The sequence below is a fragment of the Neopelma chrysocephalum genome, unplaced genomic scaffold (genome assembly GCF_003984885.1).
Source record: "Neopelma chrysocephalum unplaced genomic scaffold, ASM398488v2 Primary Assembly neopelma1_78, whole genome shotgun sequence".
NCBI lineage: Eukaryota > Metazoa > Chordata > Aves > Passeriformes > Pipridae > Neopelma > Neopelma chrysocephalum.
Genome location: NW_020897739.1, coordinates 1699235 through 1723849, shown reverse-complemented (window position 1 = coordinate 1723849; position 24615 = coordinate 1699235). Strand labels below are relative to the sequence as shown.

General features: G+C 38.4%; 1 protein-coding gene across 10 annotated transcripts in view; it reads right to left on the bottom strand.

The window, feature by feature from the left end:
* The window catches only part of LOC113970728 (bifunctional heparan sulfate N-deacetylase/N-sulfotransferase 3), a 136497-nt gene that overhangs the window by 10318 nt on the left and 101564 nt on the right, over positions 1 to 24615 (bottom strand). For all 10 annotated transcript variants that reach the window (XR_003535304.1, XR_003535305.1, XR_003535307.1 and 7 more), the window contains 6 exons: positions 13500 to 13587; positions 12815 to 12969; positions 10450 to 10635; positions 8227 to 8355; positions 1574 to 1756; positions 55 to 151 (listed from right to left, as the gene is read on the bottom strand). Coding sequence is in view for 6 of the 10 variants with exons in the window: in XM_027689944.1 (XP_027545745.1) it covers positions 55 to 151; positions 1574 to 1756; positions 8227 to 8355; positions 10450 to 10635; positions 12815 to 12969; positions 13500 to 13587 (838 nt within the window). In the remaining 4 variants the exon portion in view is untranslated. The remainder of the gene's footprint in view (positions 1 to 54; positions 152 to 1573; positions 1757 to 8226; positions 8356 to 10449; positions 10636 to 12814; positions 12970 to 13499; positions 13588 to 24615) is intronic.

The window sequence follows — 24615 nt, the reverse complement described above, 5'->3', positions numbered from 1 at the left end:
AAATTATTTCAACTGACACACAGCCTATCTGGCTGAAATGCAATAAAATCTCACCAGTTTTCTGGGGTCCTACAACCAAGAATTTTGGCAATCGATCACAGGTTTTTTCCTTGGACCAGATATCTCTGTGCCGTTTGTCATCACAGGGATTCTGAAACAGAGGAGAAAACTCAGAATTTCACTGGTCATCACACCTGAGATGGTTCTTAAATTATCTTTATGTACAAATTACCAATTTTTCACCCATGTACAAATATATCAATGATATACAAGTTAGAAAGACTTTAAATTGTTGATGAGTTATCTAATCACTGATTTTTAATTCTACATTACTAGAACAGCTACCACACTACACATGCTGCAGTTTTTAAACTAAAAGGGTAAATCAATTATGATTTAAGGTTTTCCATACACATACATATTCTGATCCTCCAGTTCAAATCAGTATGTAAAATTAATCTTGGTTTTTCCATTTGCTGCTTTACAACTGAATCAGTTTAAATTTGTTTTGGGAATCCTACTTGCAAACAGTTTTTGACACTGTTGTTTGTCAGTACTGCCCCAAGTTGAAGGGAATTATCTTCATGTACCCTTTCTAGGCTTAAAAATATGTAACTGTACTCAGATTAATGTGCATTGTAGACAAAATACACCATATTCAGTATGCCTTAGTCACTGTTACTTACAAATGTCTTTTCTAAGTAATTATAATTTTTCAAGTAATTTGGCTACAGGCTAATTTCCATTTTTAAATTCATTTTATCTTAGTGTACTGCAAAATTCCTGACATTTTCCCCCCCTAGTTCAATGTTTTATTCAATAACAGCATGAATTTCAAGATGCATATTTAAGTACAAATTTGCAATCTCAGATCCTAAGTTGGCAATTCAATATCCAAGGCTGGAAAACATTTGAGGAAGCAAGCTGAAATATTTTAATGTTTGATTTAATAATGTTTGCTCCTCAGAGTATTTCTATCAAGTCACCTCAAGAAGATGATATCTGGGTTACATATTATCACTGTAAGGACCCAGGTACGTACAGCTTCTTGGTAAACTCCTTCCTGGGGCAGTTCTCAGCCTTTTCTGTAATTTTCTAATCTATCTAAATCTATTTCTACTTGGTTAATCAGTTTAGCATTAGAGTATCCATGGTCTTAATGCTCTTTTCTGTTTATACACTTGAAGAAAAGTTCATTTCTTTAACTGCTAGAATATGCACATACACCTCTCTGCCAAATGCTTCACTGCTGTTAGTTCCAAAAGGAGAAGAGAAAGAAATAACACAACATGCACTTTCCTGCCTTTCCCCACATTTTTAAAAGTACAGTCACAAATAAAATGAATTAAAGATAATTTTAATTATACATCTTAATACATATCCATTTCACAGCCTTTTACAAGTGGCAGGTAACACAATCACACACTGAAGCTTCAATAAGCTGTTTTAAGGAACCAACTGGTAAATCTAAAAATATGAATGCTTTTCTCTAAAAGAAACTGAAACAAAGAATTTCACAAGAAACGCCATCCAGACAATTTTTTCTGATCTCTGAATGAGCAAACCTGCCTACCTGCCAGAGAGGGTCCTTTTGCTCAGGGAATAGTTCAAAATACTTGTGAGCCAGCTGAACTGGAGGAAGGGTTTGCAGTTTGAGGTTTGTCCAGGTATGAACGAAGTTGGCCAGATTGACAAAGGTGTACAAGCCCAGGCGGTCGTTTCCGTAGTTAGACAAATGTGTCATGAAGATGCTGATCTGTAGGAGACAAAATAAAGACAGCACACCTTGAGTCTCTGGATCACTAGATGGCAGTGCAACCCCAGATAATATAAAGCTCATTTGCCTTCTGCTCTTATTTATTGCTGCAGGACTTGGATCACATTCACACAGACCTTACTATTCTTCACTGAATTACATCCTCCTTCTCATGTCAACTGAATGCAATCCCTGAGGAAAACGCTGGAACAGGTCCCATGAGCTCTGTGAGCACCAGGGTATGCAATCCTACCCTGGGGCTGGGCAATACTGACATAATCTTTATGTAAATTTACTTAATGGAGGATAGAGCAAAAACAATGCTCCTAAGTTTAACTAAAGTGGAATACAAATGCAACATTAAAAATGTGATTTCTGTTTCCATGGAAGAGTAAAGAAGGCAGAGACCAAGAGGTAGCTGACCTCTATTGCTGTGATTTAAATCTCCTTGCTCCAGCTGTAAATTCTACAGGATAAATAACTCATGTCTTCTACAAGGCCACTCTGCAAGCACTGGGCTGACAGACAAATCATACAGAGAAAAAGCAAAAAAACCCTCTGAAACCCAACTGAGCACATCCAAATAATTGTGCATAAAATACTCCCAAATAAAAAAAAATCCCCAAGTTTAAAGGCCGCTGGTATTTTACTTTTACTCTCCCAACACTGAAAGTGATGCTCAGAGACACCCTCCTTGCTCCATCCCGGGATCCAACTGCACTTCCACACTCCCACTGGAAGCAATGCTTCCATGGACGTTTCTCAGAGCAAGGGCGTGTTTGGATGCACCTAAAACCTGTGCTGATGAGCAGAGCAGGAATACATGGACTGCAGGGATGGTCTCTCATGGGTTCAAGACTGAAACCTCTGTTTTGTACAACCATCCATTTTCCAAGGTTTTCCATCAGTTTTCACTGATGAAAGTCTGTTCTTACACTCTGCAACCTTCACCTCTCTACCACTGCATTCTTTTTTGAAGTTCTTTTTAAAATAGAACTCTCCCAAGATAAACTCTCCAGACTGATTTCCACTAAAAAATTAGAAACATGACTCGTTTTATAAATAAATCTGCTAATGCCATGAATGAGCAATTTCTATTTAAACTCAGACCTGATGTAAGCCACTTTAAAAAAAGAAAGGCTTATCATGGTCATAATTCTGAAATTAGTTCAGGAACTGAAGTTAATCTTTTGTAAAGGAATTCCAGCCTTCAATTCAAAAAAAAAAAGAAGAAAAGAATCAAAAACTGGAATCTACTGCAGACAGGACTGAGATTGAAAACCCCTCCCCTTTAGGTAACCAAATGTATAACCTTTTCAAGTTTTTTTTTTTTTTATTTCAGTTCTCAAAGCAGGAACAGACCAGCCACAGGACAACGTTGCTCTCAACAAAGGTACGATCAGCAGGTTTCCATAAAAAAGGTTAACTTGTTTTCTTGACAGCCTCTTTCTTTTCCTACACCTGGCCCGACCTCTGACATTTTTAATGTCAATTCACCTCCTGGCAACTCCTCACCTGCCAGCAGCTACAGCACTGCCATGAAAGAAAAAGCAAGAGCAGTTGAAAAGATTGCTAGTTTGGGGAAAATATGTATTATTTTTTCCCCTGAAGAGAATATCACTGTAATTTTAAGAATGTCAGAGTGCAGGCTGAAAAATTGATTGGACATATCATCATAAATAATTTCTAGCATATAAAACTGTGCCAGTGAAGGGGAAAAATACATCAGAGACCTTAGCTCCGATTTTACAGGGGGGTTTTTTATGTCAAAAACTTTATGGTTAATTATTCATAACAAAGACGATCAAATGCTGGTTTAAAACTTGAATGACTGACTCTTGTAAAGAAGTCCATACTTAATGTAACCAAATACACGACCTAATACGTGACTTTACATTGAAGAAAAGGTCTCCTTTCCTTCTATATGGCTTCAAAAACACAACAGATGAAGCTGAGAGGGATGGTGTGTCACCACCCACCTCCCTGTGCAGGTGGTGCTGTTTCACACCAAGACAACACATAATGAATATTTTTTGCCTTCCACATTGAGTTATGATGCTTTGTTTTGCTCTCCCATACCACACCCTGATTCATTCAAACAAGCTCTAACTAGGGAGAGTGATTACTCTTTCTCTGCAACTAACGGCACACTATACTACTGAAGATTTATTCTCTTAGAACCAGCGATCAGGAGATTTAAAAGGAATCCTTTGTGGGCATCTCACAAGGCCAGACCCAGTAAATAACATTATTTGTTCAATATTGTTGCACCTCTGGGAAATGCTATAAAATACAAGCAGAGCTTCATATATTTCTTTATTCCTTCTTCAAAAGGGAAGCAGCTGTGAATGGATTTATATTTACTCTAACAAGCATTTTAACCTCCCTTTCAGATAAAAAGAGCTCATTTGATTTTATTATTTCCAGCACTCTTTTCAAATAACTTCTTTCAGGGCATCTCAGCATTTTCTTTCTCTCAGTGCAGGAGGATCACCCTTTTTTGCTGTTCCTCATACACAAACTATCATCTTGGTTGCACTTCAATGCACAGTCTCCACAGGATTTAATATGAGGGAACTGAAATGGAATGCAGACAACTTTTAAAATGATGGCTTGGGTCTAAATCTGGCCTCAAGGCAGCAGCTCCTTTCCTGCTCTCGCACATTTTCAAATCAGAGCAGTCAAGGTGCCTCCCTATACTCTGCCTTCCCCTTCCAGCTTCTCCCCAGAACTCCTGCACTCCTTCCCCACCAGGGAAATGGAGGGAGGTCTGAGATTTTCAGGATACTGATGATGTTAAACAGATTAATTGTTCTGGCATTTTAAATCTGTGACTAGAAGAGTTTGTATAAGAAAAAACTGGTAATAAACATTTATTACATACTGGGTGTATACTTCATTGTTTTTTACCATATATAGATTTATTGCAGGCAATTCCAACTTGAATAAATTCATATTATTAAACCAGACATCAAGGTACTTTAGTCATGGACACTGTGTCACCCTCCAATCTGTGCAACAACATGAAAAGGCAGCACTGAGGCCTCTCAATGAAGTTATGCACAACACTCCAAAATGAAGTTCAATTATAACTGACAATTAATTATGTGGGCTCAGCTAGGCACTAGGAGCAGATGCATTACCAGTTCAGTATATTGCTGAGTTTTTAGCTACTGAGCTAATGTTTACAGGCCACAAGAGTACGTCTAACTCTCAGAACACTTATATTCCAATTAATTTGGCGTTGTGCACACTCTGTTTGCAGTCCTGATATTGTTTCCAAGTTGCTCAGAACATTTTGTGTCAGGTATTCAGAGGCTCAGTAACAGCTGGTTTTGCTCCATTAGACTGACACAGTGATAGAATAAACCACTTGTGCAAGGCTTTCCATTTGATTATTTTAAGGATCACAGAAGGGCAAAGTTCTCTTATTGCCCACAACTTCGATGCATCTCCTGTACACTGTTACAAGGAATCACCTCTAATGAGATAGCTAATCCTGTCTGTTCCACAGCCTTTCCATACTGCCTGTTCCTCTAGGATTTTTTTGTGGTTTTTTTTCTATTCCACCCACAAAATACCAGACTCTGTCTGGCTTTTATGGGTGGGTTTTTAAGAACAGATAGGAAGGATGCAGAGGAAACCGATGCCTTTCTCACTCAAGCTTGTCAAACTGAACCATCTTTCCTGCTTCTCACACTCAGTACAATTAAATGTGAGCTTGTGCCAAGCAGGACAGACAGAAAGGGAAGATTTGAGCCTGAATGCCTTTGTTTTTGCTTTTACCTCTGTAGTGCCAAAGCCTGGGTATTCATTTTGTTCAGGGTCACATTAAGATACAGTAGGTTCTGCTGATGCTCACACAAACCCTCTCATTTTTAGTGCTAAAGGAGATAATTTCTCTCTTGCTGCAAGTCAATTAGCTTAATAACAGCTCTACTCACTGCAACTGGGGAGAGGTAAAAATTAAGAAGAAAATAATACTTAGAACTGAGCACAGACAAAGATTACAATTATTTTAAGATCAATCAGACAAAGGGCTTAAAGCATTAACAGTCTTCCCTCTTGATCAGCACTGTTGTACCCATGTGGAGAACACACAGCTGGCTACACATTACTTTCATTGTTGGGCTGTCAACCATTCGAAGGCTTTCACCAAATTCCTCTCCACAGGGCATTTTCCCTTTACTTTCCACCTGCAGACACACAGTACTTGTAAGGAAGTGCATGGAAGTGCATGTAATGCAATTACTGTAATCTTTTATGTTTGCTGTTCTTAGGGGTAGAAAAGCTATAGAAATTTTTCATGAACCGTTGGTTCCCTTTAAACATTCATCTTGTAAGATAGCAGAGCTCCCAATCTGCATCTTCCACAGTTTAAAGGATATTTTAGGACTGGGTTATCAGAGTTATTGAGAGAGCCTTGGCCAGTATTGATAAAGAGATTTACTAGCACACCTGAGAAGCAATGACGTGGTTGATGCCAGGGTCCATACCCACCTCGTTGTTATACAAAGCTCAAAATTTAACGGCTCACTTCCTTCACCAGTTACAAGACATACTCAGGAGACTGGTACAATTTCATTTTAAGAGACACTGAACAGCAATTTGTTTTACTAATCCAAGAATTTCACTGAATACTGCAGACAGAGATAGGTCAATCTGAAGTCACTGAAGATTCTAACAAGCCTATCTGGAACAATACTTGGTAAAATGTTTTGAAGTCAATACAGTGCTAGGAAAATAGTAACAATGTGAGATAATAAAACAAAGACACAGATCTGTCTGACTGGGTGAGATACTCATCACTACACACTTCTAAAATGCATGTTTTCCTTGTGGCTTTGCCACAGAATTCCCTGGCTAAATCAGTGCAAGTCACACAACCCTCCCTGTAAGTTAATTATTCAACTGATAATGTAGGGGAAAATAAGGCCAGTATACTAATAATACAGGGCTGCTGAAACTTGCTATTTTTTTCTCCGGTGAAACATTTTGTGGAAGATCCTGATATAGCATGATCTTGCCTGAGGGCTGCTGCAGTCAGCAGGATCTTGAAGAGAAGACAGACACACAAAATACAAAATATATTGTGGGTTTTAGTGGTTTATTCTGCAGATCGTGGTTGATCTGGAACACCACAAGGAAGCAGAGCCTCTCTTGTGAAAAACTACCATTGCACAGCCAAACCACAGAGAAATTTTGAGCTTTGCTCTTGGGGGCACTTCTTTCAGTGGAGGGTACTCACTTAAGTCTCAGCCTGGGAACTTACACCTCAAAAACTATGTTCACTTAAGATCAGTCATCCAAATTAAACATAATGAAGGGATTTGTTAAGATTTACATTGAATTCATACCTATTTTTGGAAATTCTCATTGTTCAGAATATTGTTTAGCTGACATTGTAATGGTTCCTGGGTTAGTGCTTCCTATTATTAGTTTTCTATCAGTGAAAAATAACATTTAGAAAATGCCTCATATGGGAACTTTTGCATCCCTTGAAAAGGTGGGTGTTTCCACATTAAGAAATCCCAGCAATTTTAATGAGAATACAGGAAAGTTTATGAAGTTCAAAATGCCCCTTCATAATTAGACAGACTCCTAAAGCTACTTTGTTTTCATTTTAATGTCTAAATCTTTGCCTTTTAATGCCTAAATCTAATTCTGACTTGTAAATTACAATATAAATACATGCAATACATAAAACCAACAAAGATGCAAACCCTAATCTTCAAAATTATTACATTTCAGGGTACTGCTGAGAACTTTAGAAACTATTTATAAGCAGATATTTAAAATATGCATCACCTTTACAAAGGCACTCCCTAAAAGGATTTCAACAATTGGTCCCGGGCAGTTTTTGGCCTAATATTAATTTACAGTGATATTTAGAAAATAATGTACTTAACTTCTATTTTTTAGCCTGTGTTGTATTGGGGATATCCCAATTTTCACAACTAGGTGTTCACACAGTCTACACAGTAATGCATGACTTAAAGACCTACTTGTAATGTATAAAAAGACATTACTGTACTCACGTTCAAGGATGTCAGGCAGGGACGATCAAAGTTGATTAATATAGAAATATCATGATTGTATCAATATTGATATTGTATCAATATCACCTCTTATCTTGTCCTCCCCTCTGCTCTCTTAATTCCTTTAATTTGAAAGGCTTATGCCTCAAGCATCCATATTAAATTTTGCTGTTTCCCTACTGTTGTAAAATAGTTTTTGGCTGTGCTTCAATATGGAATGTATTTTGCCCAGACTCAAAATGCTGTTCCTATGCCTTCCTCTAAATCTCGTTTGCTAAGCCCAGTAACTTTCAGTTAAAATCCATGAATTGCCAAAGCACTGCTATGGTACCAATACCCTGGGACTCCTGCCATCCTCTAGAAGGGAGACCACATGTGTGTTTTCCTTTAATTAATTTTTTTTGAAACATTTCAAAATGACATTGTACTTACTGGATTGAGAACCACTGTGAAGAACAACTCTCCTCCTTGAATACTTTTGTCTAGTTCCTTTGGACCTCCAGGATACTCTTTATAGAAAATGGTGTGGGTGAACAAGCCACAAGTTTGCCTAGGAAGCACCTGAATTTATTAAAAAAATAATTTAAAAAAAGATTCAAGAGTTTATACTTTTAATGAGATAATAAACGCCAGATAAGTAACACATAACTGATAACTGCTTGGTAGCTTTGGCATCTCAGCTTTGTCAGAAGTCAGTAATAATCTAGTTGAATTATTAACACTGAAATCATAACATCCAAAAATTCATCATATTTACTTTGTCTGTAACACCTCATCCAACAACCAAGTATTTGAAGTGTAGTCATCAATGAGTTCTAAAATTTTAAAATATTTTTAAACATAATCTGAAATATTATCAGTCTATATTGTATCAATCAGTTCCACTTTTATTTGAATGATGGCTTTGTTGTAAATTTAAATTGGAATCTCAAAGTCAAATTGGTTTTTTATTTTGGCCCAGGCATCAGCAGCAATAATTATTCTACACTTACACGTGGGGAATTTAGCCAATAATCTTCACATCATAAGAAAGATTTCCTTCTCAATTAACTTTTGAATAGGAAGAACTAATAAATGCAGTTAAGTTTTCCAGCAGAAATCTAAAATATTTTCTATCGACTTCAGAAAATAATTTGCTGGAGAGTATTTAAGTTATGTCTATCCCTTACAGAAAATCAACAGCTGAGTGTGGGTGTTCATGTAAAATTCTTACAATGGGACAGTTATGACAGATTAGCTTTGAAAATACAAAGTGCCTTATTTGACAGTGGCTGTGGTTTTGCAGACACTCTTTATTTCTTGCATTTCATTTCTCAACATTTTTTGTAATGTAAAGGATATTGTGACCACAGATTGTAAATTCTGTGTTCTCAGAAAATGTATGGAATTTGTACACTTGCTATAAACTTCCATATGTTTTTAAAAAAACCTTTGGATTGCATTGATGAAATATGAGCACAATTCTTCACAGAGGCAGGGAATGAAGCTGTACTGGCTGGGAGATGCTCTGGCAAATCTTACACACTGATTTTATTACTGAATGTATTCATGACTATAAGCCTGCAGATGTAAAATATTAATGCATTTGCCCAGGAGAACTGAAAGCTTGAGACTCCCCAAACAGGTGGTTTTATATGACTGTTCTTGGAAACAGATTTTGGCCACAGTGTCCTTGTATTAAATCTCATTATGTGAGACTCAAATGACGTGTTTTTACAAAAATTCATGAAAGAGATTTTTGGAGATTCCGAGTCAATCCATCTTCCCCAAATGCTTCATGCTCCCTGAGCACACCCACAAACATTATTTTACATACAGGGATTGCTCTGAGGAGAACAAACTTGTAGGTTGGATCTGTACGGTGTCAATTTTGTTCCTGGATTTCTGGAGATCATTTTTAATTTGCTTCACCCAAAAATAGATCAAAACTTTAAAATACTACTATTTAGCTAAGCAAAGTGGTATCCATGGCAACTTTAGAACAATACCAGAATTCTGTTCGAAGGGGCAATATTGTAGTAAGGCAGCCGACCCTCCAAAAGTGCTTGTTGCAGCCAGAGGTATAACACAGCACACACCCCAGATCTCGCCTGTTCACCGCTCTTCCCACGTGCTCCAAAAGAAAGTTACTCGAGAACATGGCACCAACTATCTTGGAAAGCTGTTTAGAAACTCTTCTGAGATAATAATGACAGGATGTGAATCCGAAATAGCCTCCGCCCCAGTGACCAGATGGCAGCAGCACAACGCCTTCCGTGCCAGTTGTGTACAACCCCTTCCCTTGGCAAAGGGGGCTGTGAATGATGTCATTCCCAAAAACCTGAGAGAAACCTAACCCATCCTATTCTGTTGAACCACGCCAAGCTGATTTTTTCCTTGAGATCTCTGAACCAGCATTAACAGTAGGACTAGAGGAGCGAACAGCCTGTAAACTGTTGACAGCGGGGTGCCTGGATGCCACCTTCATCAGCAGTAACATCATCAGCAACAGACTCATTTTAATTAACAAGGCACTGTCAGATATATCTTGCTACTTATGCAGAGCAATATGTGCTTCTCACAATGTGAACTTGCAGGATACTGTGCTTTTCCACTTAAAAATAAATTGTTCCTAAAATGGCAGAGTACAACATGAACATCATCAATCCAACTCACCATGATGTTTTTGTGGATGAAGCCTCGTCTGTACCTTGCAGGCTTCAGATGTGGGTATTCTTCTGTGCTGGTAACTCTGATGTTCCAGACCTTTTTCCAGGCATCATAAAGCTGAACGTGTACTGGATACACCCCAGAATGGTGTGGAGCCACCGCATAGCCCAAGTCAGTTGGAATACCATGTTCCTGAAACATAACAGAACAATGGCTGCTTTCAAAAACTTTAAAAGTTTGATGTTTTGGTAGTTCTCAGATCCTTTTTTTATGAGAGATCAAGAACAGGTCTGAAATGCAAATAAGAGTAATATCAAAGGATGCTGATCTGGAAGGGAGATGGAAGAGAATTCAGAGAGAAAATGGCACGTGTTCAACACAAGAGGCAGCATTTGGCAGTTGCTATTTCACAAGTGTGATCCACTGCATGTCCCTTCACAATCACTTGGATGAGGAGCTGAATTTCAGTCACTGAGTGTCCCCTCTAGTCCACTCAAAACAAAACCATATTCAAAAACCAGCTTAACGATTTCAGTGTCATTTTAAAAAAGGATAAAAGATAACCACTTGTAACATTCCACAGGCAGATGCTGTGCAGTAAATCCTTTTGTAGCACATTTCCTGTTTTTGCAGGCTCTGCCGTTTATCTTGTTTACGTACTGACCTTGCTGCTACTACCTTCTCTTCATATTTAATGTATTTTCTTTCAGGTTACTTTTCAAAGGAACAGAGGATAGAAGATCTTTCATTGACAGTCTGATTAGCAGAATGCACAGGCCATAAGATGTCATTGTGTTGCCATGATTTAGGAAGGCTGCCCTTGCACTGCATTTGAATTCTGTTTGAGGGTTTTTTATATTGGTTGTATTCACATGGTCATCTTCAGCATTTTTTGTAATCATACTTTGTGTGCAAGGAGTTGGTTGATACTTGGACCTCTTCCTCTGAATAAACTAGTTACTAAGGAATATGAAAAGACTCTAAGTCATATCTCAAAGAAAAATTGGAAGTAGTGAAGAACATGGAAATTCATGGAGTTATGTAAAGCCAGGATTGAATATGCATTATTCCAATAACATCCTTTAATGCTTACATACTGTAGACTAATCCCAGAGGATATCTTAGGTCACACCAGAACCACAAGAACTCATTTCCAGTGGAGTTTGGAACAGCACACAGAATCATATTAAAAGGGGAAATCTGAGCACAGGATTTTTAAATGTTCCTGAATCTAACCTCTACTGGAATGCTTTCTTGAAAGGAAACATTAAAATTGAGCTGGCCTGAACTCAGTACAACTACAATTTTCAGTCAACTTGGTAAAATCTTGAAAGAAAGCAACTTTACTTAAAAGCAAAGTTTTCAAATACAAACACTAACTGCTTGATATGCAGGTCTATCCTGTCCTCCCACACTCACTGACACATGGCCATAAGTGCACTCTCTTTTGTTCTGGCATTTCACATTCCCCTGCTCTTTCCAGGAACAAAGTCTTTACCTGCCAACTAAAGAGCAACCAGTGCATTTTGAAAAGGAAGAAGTAAAATTAGGATGTTGGAAAAATAGATGTAATTCAGCAAATAAGTTATGTTAGCTGGGATATTCTGATGTAAGACATTTTAAGGTCTTTACATTAGACCACTTCTTCAGATAAATAACATCTATAATGTTTGGCATTTTGTTTTTGTTTTGCTATGTGAAAGTAACTGTAGCCTGTTTCTCTGGTATCCTCAGACCTAAAACCTGGTTTTACTTTTTCTTTTATTCCCACTGAAACCTTTTTTTCAGAGTTTTGTTGTGAATAAATAATTAGTAAAGGCAATGCTTTACAAAACAAGTTTATATAAAGCTGATCCAAAGGGAATATATAAGATGTTATTAGGTATCACTGCAGAAAATCATCTTAGAAAATGTGGCACGTGTAACTAATCCTAACATGCAGTGGTTTCATAAAGTCATTTGACATGTTTTGATGGAGCATTTACTCTTTCAGAAAATTGCATTTTTTTTCTAATCTAAACAATGGGTTATTTGGACAAAATTGTCTATAGAAAAATAGTGGAATAGAGTATCATTTATCTATATTGACTTCCCAAGATGAGAACATATTAATTCTTCATTCTGAAAGAAGTTTCCTCTAATTTTTTTCAGAAAGCCAAATCAAACTTTAATTGAGAAGGAAATACGAACTGTTGAGAAACAGAATTTTCATAGCACAAGAGTGATTGCAAAAAGCACTTGAACAAAACTTCCTTTTTCCCTCAATTCACTGAGACTCAACCAAATTCTACACAGATTGATTTTCCAACAAAGTAGGAATAATGGTTTCTGAGGACCTAAATAATATACAAAATGCAAAAATATAACTCACTAAGGCAAATTTTTTGTTGAGGATCATCTGCTCCACCAGCGAGGACTCGTTGTGGAAGAGGTGGGGCTGCATGTGACTCCACATGTGGGGAAACCACCAGAACTCATCCACTGATCTCAACAGCAGATCATCACCTTCATCCTCCTCCTCAGTCCCTGCAAAAGGAGAAAAAAACAGCTCAGAAGTAAAGTCTGTGCTTCTGTTATAATCTTACCCATGTTTGAAAATATAAGAATGGTATGAACATAATAAAATGTGTCCATTTAAAGTACTGCCTGCTGAGGCACTGGTGACATAGCTGACAGTCAGACCATTCTGCTGGGCTCACATCCTATTTTAATACCTTCTACCTATTCCTACAGTGGTTTAAGTACAAAATTATTTTAATGGATAACATATATTGCTGTACCTCCACAGTATCCAAAAGGACCAACTGTGGTAGCTCAACAGATCTCTCAGTGAAATCAATGGAAAATTTCATGTGATTGGTGGAATTCACCAGTCAACAAGGGGCTGAAAGGAATTAAAATTTAACAAAGGGGAGGAGGAATTGAATCTGCTCCACACTGGCACCTAATGCAGAAATCACAGCTTACTAAGACCTTTAGTGTCCATCCTTCCTACTGCCCTCAGACTAAAAAAAAACACCATCAAAATGAAAGGGATTTTAGTATTTTATTCTTACCTGTGTGATAAAACTTCCCTGAAAATCCCAGGTTGAAAGTAAAATTTGTAATCTGGGCTCTCAAAAGATTCTGAGTGTCAAGCAGGGCCTGAAAAAAAGCACATCACCATATAAACATACCTGTAGAAAACACAACCCGGGCACAGAAATTTAATATAACAATATAAGTATTTTTACAGGTATATGTCTGTTCAATTGGTTTTGCTATTTAAAAACAGCTCTTTATATATGACAAAGCAGTAACAGGTATTTTATTACCATTTAAAGATAGCATGCAAACTCCATACCTTTCCTCATGAAGATGACCAGCAATTAAATACTGGTTTACTCCCTGAGTCATGGCATAGAAAAACAAAGGGACACACAAAGAAAAGACCTTCTATGATCATTCAGTAAACCTGGGACACAGCCACGAATGAATTTCAGGTCTCTTGTGCCCTTACCACTGCTCCATTCATAGGGTGAACAGCAACTATTAGGACTATGTTTCTATAGGTCAGCTCAAGTACATACACAGCATTTCAGTCATGTTTCAAAATCAGGAGAAATGCAAAAGAAAACAAATCTAGAAAGACAGCAAGAAGTTAAAGGAAGCCTATTCCACATCAGACAACTTGATCTTAGATTCCTCCAAAGTCTGACTCATTTCTCAGACAGTGACAATACTGGCCGCCAGCATTCCTGTACTTGCACTAAATTAGTATAAACAAGAAAACAGCTTGTAGGAAGAAAGGGGAAAGCATTATTAATCAGCTACAGCCCCACTCTCTAATTTCAATATGCTCTTCTTGATTTGTTACTCCCAAGATTTACACAGGATTTCAGGAGTTAACTCTTACATCCTGCTGGTCTCTCTTTCAGTTTTCCAGGTGGAACATGGAAACCCAGCCTTGCAAACTTTGCAAAGCAAGAACGAAACAGAAGAGCAAAGGTCATCAAAGAGTTTTCAAGGTCAGTAAATATTATAGCACGATGATTTTAATAAAGTAGTTAAAAGCATTAACAGAGATGAGTAACTAAGTGTGTTATGGAGGAGGAACATATTTAAAGGCACAAAAAAAGATTAAAATGACTGGAGATTTTCAAAGGTTTAAAGGTCTAGAGGGTTCCCTACTCTTGAAATTCAATGACAACTTGGTGCCTTGAAAAATATAAGCCAGTAATTTTAATAACAGTTTCTCTGGACCTTTTCATTATGTAAGTAATTTGTCTACAATTATTTTTTTAACTGGTATGCCAAAGACAACAAAATGTTAGCAGAGAAGTCAAGTCCACTTTAGGTCTTAGGCACAGTACAGTCAAGTTACAATCCCTTAAAATATGGCCCATTTTGCAGATGGAGGCAATATCCACCTTACCAGGGCACATGAGCTCTTTAGGTCTTTTCCAGCACTCACCTGGTAAAGAGCATCTTCTTTCACTGCAAAGCCTGAAAAATGTCCTGTGAACAAGGGACTCTCTAAAGGAATGAGTAAAATGAAGCACTGAATGGAAGTAATTGAAAACAAGCTCCAGACTTATGAAGTGGAATATTAAGAGCAAAATCTTGCAATGCTGTAACAAGGGCTTTTGCAGAGGCTGAGAGTGCAAAGATCTCCGAGGAGGCTTCTGATTGTAATGAAAGGAAGCAAATGTGCACAGGATTTATTATGAAAGCCATCCTCGAGCTGCTGGGAACCGATTCAATGAAATGATTGTATCTTTGCACGGTTAAGAAGGCAGGAGTCAAAGGATATGGCCACACACACAGCCTGACAGCCAGGGGGCACGAATGGGCTGCAGGTTCTTTTCCTCCCTATTAAGAGCTGTGAGCATTTTTCCGGCTGAAGATCTTATCCTGTACCTTTCTAACACCTTCCCAGCTTGTCAGCTCCACTCTAGTCCCAGCAGGATGCAAAACCAGAACTGGAAAAAGGAGGAGATCCAGGCTTTCAAACGGGTAGCAAGAAGCCCATGACATTTTTCTAATAATGCAACAGAGAGTTTACTCCTTCTCTGGGAGTTAGCTTTGCCAGTGCAGTTCCCAGCTTCTCACCTTGTGCTGGGAAATACCAGCTAATACCAAGGGGGTACCTGCTCCATCTGCCAAGAGGGAGGGCCCAGACCTGCTGTGAACCACTTTTTGCACAGACAAGCTGAGCCAACATTTGAGTTGTCGTGCCTGTGATTATTTTCTGGGCGACTTGACATTTTACTCATCTTTCAGGTTCTAAAAACAAAATGTTAAAACTCATGAAGAATATACAGCAGCAGATGGCAGGGCCTAGTACTGTGAGTTTCCATCAGAAAGAGAGAAAAGTAGGGGGACAAAAAGCCCAAAATTTCCTTTTTGCATGCTGTTTTATATGCTGAAGGAGAGCTGCTGATATTTTCTGTGTATTTTATGATTGGTTATGCTGCTGATATTTTCTGTGTATTTTATGATTGGTTATGAACAGACCCTCTGAGTGTCTGTATGAAATGTTACATAAATACATTAGTACTGAAGATGGTATTTTAAAACTATTTAGTAAAGCCTTCATATGTTTATAAATAATTATTTAGTCCATGCTATATTTCTGCTGGTGCTGTAATGAAAATAAATTGCTGGCTGCATAACCACTTTCATAGACATAGTACTTTCTTTTCAATTATTCCTAAGCTTACATACTAAGTTTAGGAAATTCCTTGTTCCAGAAACCAAATGTGAGAATTCATTATATGATTACATATGATTTCTTCATCAAGAGTCCAAAAAAAAAAAACCTCAGAAAAAGTCCCTTTTACAATCCAAGGAATAGACAGAAGTTTTCCCAGCAGCAAAACAACATATTTTCTCATCTCACAAACAGGACAAACAGGCACAGACACATGACATGGGCTGTCAAAAGCTTCTGCTCAAGTAAATCAGCTGTAAAGCCAAGGATAAAACTCCTATCGTCAAACTTGCTTCCCACTTGCATATCCAGGAAACCATCCTGCCTCCTGTCCTCAAATATCTCTTCACATGGTTTCACTTCAGAGTCTGTCACAGAGAAGTTACAAGTGTTAACTTGTCTTTGGTAAACAGACAGTTGTAATTTCTTCAGCATCAACAAAAAATACTCAGACCCAAATGTCTTGACTGATCAAAGACATCAATCAAGAATGCCTTGTTGAACTCTGCTTCCAAAGAGGAATGATGACTTCTTTGTGCAGTCATACCAACATATTTACCACTATTTCCCTGCTCAAAAGCTGCTAAGGAACTTTGCCACTTGAAAAGCAAAATAACTCAATACGCTGTTAATTCTACTTGTAAGCACGTGGATTTAACTCAGTTGGCAAGCACACGGACATGCTGCTGCACCATTAACATCTTACACTTCAGTACAGGCTTTCATGTCACCAACAAAAGCAAGGTCAGCTTCATAATTTTCCAAAAAGCTTTTCTCTTCCTCCTTTTTTTTGGGGGAAGCAGATCTCATCTCTCAGCGTTTGCTTTACTATTTTCTGTCTGACAATACTATCAAAGGAGCCATTAAATTAGGAATTACTTTGCTTGAAGAAAAACTTCCAATGCCATGTTGGCTCTTTGATAAAGGCAAGAACCTTCTGCAAAGGAAGGACAACCTAATAGAAAGTGCCATGTGAAAGCACACGAGTTAAGCACACCAAGTCCCTTTATGGGAGCTCCTATGCAAAAGTAACTTTAATTTTCCATACCATATTTCCTCTTTACTCCAACCCTTGCAAGAGAGGAAAGAAACAGAACTAAAGCCATTTTTTTAGCTTCTGAATGGAGTTCTTAGTACAGAGGTTTAATGAGCTGTAACTGGTGTGATGTCCTTCTACTGTGCACTTTCTGTGACATCACTTTGCCTTTCCACCCTCTTACAAGAGGAAACAGGAGACAGCCTCAATGAAGGCCCATCCCAAATGTCTGGGAATCATTATTTTATTGGACAGACTACTTTGCTTCTGTGAAAAATGTTTCCCTCATGATAAATTACATATTTTGGAACATCATTAAAATTCAATGTCTACTCTTTCTGGATTTTCAAGAATAGCACTTTGACACCCATTATCATAAGCATTTAACTTACACAGGAGAAAGAACAATTGCTTTGGGTGCACTGGGTGTATCTGAAAAAAATATTTTGAATACCCTTCAGACAAAAGGAGAAGAAAGCTTAAATTGCCTTTGTGCACTCTCCTAACAGAGCTGACACTACAGAGAGGGCAAGAGAAAAAAACAAAGAAAACTTTCAGCTTTTTGTGCAAAGTGTTCTGCTGGCAGAGAACAGGCAACCCAGTTTCCCCTCAAAGGGTCAATGAGGTATCAGGCTGGAGCCAGTTATGTGCACCTTAAGTTTTTCAGTGTCCAACATAAGAAAAAAAATTCAGGAGCCACAACTTCCTTTTATGTGCTCAGATGCTATAACTAGGTAGCTGAATTTGAGGTCCACTAAAGGATCCAAAAAATATAAGTAGCCACTTTGGAAAATGCTGCTCAAATGATTTCAATCAAAAGTTTTTATCAGAACACACTGTTTTAAACGTCACTGGGTCTTCCTTTGGAGTTGTTTTTATATCACGTACAATAATGATCTTGATGATGGTCCAATTACATATTTTCAAGTAATTAGGCTCTTTCATCTAGGTAAATCATTTGTACAACCAAGAGATTTAAGAAATATTTCTAACTTCTTTCACCAACTTCTCGCTTGTTGGAGGCTGAGGTAGCAGTTAATGAGAAGAAGCTAATTATGGCAAGGTAACGTGAAGGTTATAAATACTTGGTGCCAACACTATTTAATAAAGTAAGCAATTAGCATGTTATTTTCAGGATTCTGTCTGAAATTCTGCATTATTAGCTCTTAATTAAAGTGTACTTAGATGAAAGAAGTTACTATTACTAAACAGCTAAGTGATCTCGTTATTCTGCAGTTAACAGAAATAAAATGCAGCATTTTTTTAAAATAAAGGTCAAAAAACCACCCAGGTCAGTTGAAATAGAACAAACATCCTCCTGCTACATATTTTTCCCTGGGTTTTGCTCAGACAGGATTCGACAGAAACCTTGTTGGTTGCATTTTCACCTAACACTTTGCCTGCTTGTGAAACACTGAGTATGAAGAGGTAAGTTCTCAGAGCATGACAAAACTCAAAAACGAAGTGGCTCTAAAACACATTTGGAATGTCTTCATATTTATCCAGTTAAGTTCCTGTGATGTGGTGATGGCCAGTACAGCAGAAGAGTGAGTTTTGTTAACAGAAAACAATTCAGGTGGCTGTGCTGCAGTCACACATACCCCTCAACATGCTGCCTGAGCTCTGAGCACGACAGCCCATCTCTCAGGGTGACAGAGCGGTTCAGATCCTGTTCCAGGTCACTTCTGGGCCGCTCTGCTCTGCTCTGCCTGCTTAGTCTGGCTTGTCTCCACTGCATCCCACCAGCAGCAGATAAATTCTCAGGGCTGTTCATTGATTCGTGTCGACACTTGTCTGGCTCCCAGTAAATGTTAGGCATTACACCTCTGCACCCCCTCATTAGACAGCCCACACTTGTACAGCTTCACATCTTGGTTGGAAGGGTGCATGGTATTTTGTCACAGATAAAAGAGTGGCATGGCTGCTCAGTCTAATGGGGCATGTATTTTATAGTCACCCAGCTCAGAATGGACAGAGGTTATGATCCAAGCTCCTAGCACCACATTCATTATCAACAGCACATTTGCTTCTTATTTAATGCTTCCTCAAATGCCAGTTCCAGCTTTAGCTCTCCCAGCAGCCAACACACACAGCAGGCAGAGTCTGGCTGAAGGACAAGCCCTCCCTGATCCAGTGCACACTGCCCAGCCTGCGGCTCCGGGCCCTTTCCCCCTGCTGTTGGCACCGCGTGGCTCTGCACAGCCACTGAATGCTGAAAATATCTGGAAGGCTCAACTCTGGAAGGACTTCAAAGCCTAATCTCTCAGCGGCAGAGACCACAGGGCCTCACCTGATGTGCAGGCACCTGCAGCTGGGTCACTACACCTGCTCCAGTCTGACTTTGCCCGTGGCCACGTCACTCTGTCCAAAATGCCCAGCTTATTTTTTAGAGAGACAATTTCAGTTCCACCTATACACCCATGGCTTGCATACAAAAGAAGAAACTCGTTCCAAAACACCTACTTTCCCATACACTTGTCTCCCAAACTGCTATTCCTGCAGTGCAATAGCCTGCATTCCCTTCAGAGTGGCACAGGACCTGCCCTGTCCATCAGGCCTCCAAAGCAGCTCCTTCCCTCCCTGCTCTGTCCCACACACCCAGCCTGTGCTATCACCAGCTCTGAGACACAGCACATGGATTAGCCAGAGGTAGGCCATGGAACGGTTTGGGTTGGAAGGGGCCTTCAAAGACCACCTTCCCTCCGCCCAGGTAAGACTAAAGCACAATATTTGTGTTATTGCTTAGTTTTACATCATTTATTTACACTTCGTTCTAAAGTAAGATTCAGACCTTGTTATTTATATAAAAACCACCACAGAGTCAGTTGCTTTCCCTGTTTAGTAAAGCACAACAAAATTATCACATCACTGGCATGTTAAATAAAGATTACTCCATGGGCTGGGCAACACACTGATGACAAAGTCCATTCACAAATGCTTCTTAGATATTCTTTTTTCCTAGTAGAGTCAAAAAGATTCAGATTCCTGTGCATCTCTTAAGATGCACATCTGATTAAAAATATCTACCTTTATCCCTATGAGCTGAGGCACCAAAAGCTCTTTTTACCCCTCTATGCCCCACCTTTATCAAGAGAAAAAACAATCTCTGGCCAAAAAGATTTTCATTTTTTCTGTCTGAAAGTTCCACCTAAGACACAGCTGGGAATTCAGTGCTAGCTTGCTCACCAGCTATGGGTCACAAATATTTATCTTTTTTTCTTCTCTTTATGAGTAGTTCTAAAGCTGCTGAATGAAATTCCCCAGCTACATCAACATTGCTATAAAAGAAGTGACAAAAAAAGAGAGAAAGCTTCCATAAAATAACAGATATAACTCTTTTCTCAAGCCACATTTTTTATGATTATATGTAGTCAACACAGAAATGACATAAGGACTTACTTCGAATTAATAAAAACGTGGACAGTTTCATTGACTCCTACATAGTCTGAGGGATATAAACGAGCAGAAAAAGCCCCAAGTGAAAAACATGGAGATGATTTTGTTAGTGTTAAAACACACCTTTCTTGGTTTTGCACGAGTGTTCACATTTCTAAAAGACAAGATTACAAAAACTACATGTACACAGTGAAATATCCCAGCTGGCAAAGTCTACACCTGCAGCCTCAAACCGGCACGCAGGAATCCAACTGAGCTCTGCATTTGATTAGACTGTAAGAGATGGAGAATATATCTTAGTACAAATTCCCTGCCAATATTATATTCCTTCCAATAGCATATTTCATAGCCTTTTGCCAAATCTAATTTTTAAAGACTTACATAATCCTTTTACTTCCTTTGGCATATTAGCCTCCATTCTGCTACTTTTATTGGCTATTCAGCCTACACTTAAACACCTCTGTGCCTTACATTAAATATTTTTATCCCTCCTCACTGTTAATACCCTGCAGACATCTGCAGCCTATTGCTTTCTGCTTTGGTCATCGTTACTTACTGAATTTTTTAGCCTTCATTTTCTCATTTTTTTGCTCAGATGTTTCCTGACTATTCTGGTGTCTCTTAAGCACTCTCTAAATATTTCTGATCAAGTGGTGCAGAACTGAGCACAATATTCCAGAAACCTCCTCAGTCAGTAAGATGAAGTACTTTACTGATACAAAATGGTATTTTTCATAGTCAGCTTGAATTTCAAACCAGTTTACATTACAAACTCAGGTATATTTTAGTATTCATCTTGGTTTTCGGATATTTTCAAGATTACATTTCCAACGCTTCTATTACCTGTAACAATGGCAGTGAGAAAGGACAAGGAATAAGAGAAATGTTTCACATCATAAACCCCCTACTATTTATATATAAATGCAAAATTATTTTTCAGCCTCCTTTTAAATGCTGTTAGACTTCTATCAAAGACAACTCTGAGATATCTTTAGTCCCACTCCCACCCTCACTTTTTTCTTCTTGCCAGACTGTGCCTTTCTTGATGTGACTGAAGATGGGGAAGGAGGTAGGCTCACTTTTGGTATCATGTTTCACAGCTAATGGCTTTGATTTCTAGATCTCTCTGCAGTGTGTTTTTATTTGTTGGCTGTGAAAGTTTTATTCTATTTCATTAGCAGCAGGAACTGGATGGCAAACTTGTAATCTGGAAAAGCCCAGAATAAATCTGCAGCAGCCACTAGCACAGGGAGGAATCTGTGCAGCTCTGTGGGAAGCTCTTTTACATTATTGTTACTTGTATCAACGAGGTGCTTTCTGAACAAGAAGAGCCTCTGACCAAGAGAATTTGCAATCCAAGGAAAGAGAGGGACTGATGTGACAGCAGGTTTTATTTTCACAGCCAGATGGATGAACCCAAACACTGCTGAGTTTAGGTCATGCTGAAAACACTCAAAGTGTGCACAATCACATGCAGTTTTATCTCATCCATGAAAATATTCACCTACATTCCTTAAGTATAAGTTTCCAAGTAGGCAGAGGAAGACAGAGCTTGTTAACTAAGTGGCTGTGAGCCAAAAATGATCACTGCAGGCTGGAACACCTGGTGAATCTAAGATTTTGTGTGGATTCCTGTGGATGGGAAGCCTTCAACTCAAGTGTAAAGGTATCTCTGCATAATATAATCAATCAAGGGAAAAGCAGAAACAGTGTTACCAAATATTCAGTTACCCCCTTGATCTCAGGGGAGCGCAATTCCTTATGTTTTAAATAAAATAGCTCTGATACCACAAAACACTGAGAACAGAAAGACACCATTGTTAAGGGTTACATTAAGCCTAAGGACATCTCACCATCACAGAGAAACGTGAGGAATTCAAAAATGGAAACAAATTACTCTCATTTTCTGTAAAGATTTAGGTGACTGAATCCGTAGTGCACATCATCTTATTTGGAAAGCACCAGGGAATTCACAGAAGATTTCAGGATTTCCTTACTATGGTTCTGGCATGAAGACAGACCAGGGAGTGTGCAACCAACAGTCAAATCTGGTGCTGGGGTAGAAGAGCTTGAAGGAAATCAGCCCTCAAATGTCCTGTGTCCCCATGGCCCCTCTGGAGTCACCCCTCTCTGACTGACAACTTTTATCCAGCCTTCCATCTCAAACATCAGTACACCTCTAACAAAAAGAGCTGGAATGTATTGAGCAGCAGTTGTAACAATTTTACTTGATTAAAATTCATAGAAGTTGATACATAAACCAAATTGCTCTTACATGTTACAGTGACTGACTGGTAAAGTGTACTTTATGCTGGTAACAGTCCATAAAATACATAAACCAATTTTTATAACTTGTTTTAAAGTTATATTTTAGTTCTGAAATCAAATTCTAATTCTCTACTGTCTCACAGTGCATAATATTACACACTACTGAAACAATATGCTCAAGTAAATCAGTCCTAGGGCATCAGACAGCTACAGAGACACTATGGTTAATAATATAACTTTTCCTTAACACTTTTTGAAGTACAGAATGCGCTTTTTCCTTGCTATTTCCCACAAGTCAATATAAAATACTTTAGGAGTTTCAGGTCAAATTAAGAAAGAATGTATGTAACACACAGTAGACACACTGAACAATTGCATAAAGGTACTATGGCTAATGGATTGGGAATGTAAAATGATTTAGCAGAACAAGAGTTCTTAATCGTTACTTCGTTCTGTAATTTAAAGAGGTGATTAAAAAGGTTTCTTTGAATCTCCCCAAAGGACAGATTTACGGCTCAGTGCAACCAAATAGCCCTGAGTATCTCTGGTGGTTGTGCAGCTGACACGTTTGATGACACATCTGTCATTTCTTTCCTGATAACCTTCTACGTGATCCTAAAGATAAAGAAGCAATTAACTCAGAGAATCAGACTTCCTCCTGTGACAGGAACCATCGCTTGTCTTGACAGCTCAGCTTTCTGCACCTTTTAGAAGTTCTGCCTTAACACAAAATATATCTAAGCTTCTCTTCTGAGGCAAATATTTACATCATTCCTATGCAAGAGTGACTGAAAAGACACATGGTTGTCTTCTTAAAATTTATGGCCAAATGGAATGCTTTGCCATGGGAAGTTCTGGTTTCTTTCCACATATGCTGCACAGGGTGAAAAGACACTTAATGGGTTTTAAACAACTATAATAATTTAAGCTGTGCTGACTAACATGGATGAATTTCATCCAGGGAATAAACAATTAGCTCTTAGAGGGGAAATCTGTTTTTAAGCAGAATTATATTCAACAAATCTTAGGCCACCAATGCACTAAGGAAATAACAAAGAAGTGCCAGCACTGGCTTTGGAACAAGAAGACTGACCTGAGCAAATGCAAGTGTTTATATTTGATCTTAGTCACTCTAGAAGCAATTTATGAAAAACAAACAATTACATATTTTTTAAGTGTAATTCACTTAAGCAGTGCCTGCCTGAAGATGGGCTATTTTTCGATGTTGTCTATGTCCACCATGGAAAGTTAGAGGACTCGCTCTGCTATGGATTTCTGCATTATAAACCTCAAAATCCGGCCAAGATGAGAGACTGGGCAAGGGATGGAGACTAAAAATGTTATGAATTTCTTCCTTTGGGCTGAATGCTCTCCATTATCAGAAGGATGTCTGGCACAGACGATGCACCAAGAGTGGAGCTCTTGTCCAATTCTTGCATGACTAATGCTCAAAGGCTGCAGACTGAAGCTTGTATTGCCCATTTCAGTGTTGCCTGAGCACTCCCAAAATAGAATGATAAGAAAAGACCTATCTTCCCCCTCCAATAATGGATATGGTCAATATGAAGCTTTTTCCTTGCCAATCATAAAAGAATAATTACAGGTGGAGGAAAAGATTAGGCTTACATGAACAAAAAGAAGAGATCCCCCTCCTGACTTCAATTCAAAGGGTCTCTTTTGAAAAGCACACAAAGGACAAGGCAGTCAAGGAAAGATCACATAGCTAATTATTAGGGAAAAAATAATTTCAGTGTTCTAATTTTTCATTTGGAAAATGTGA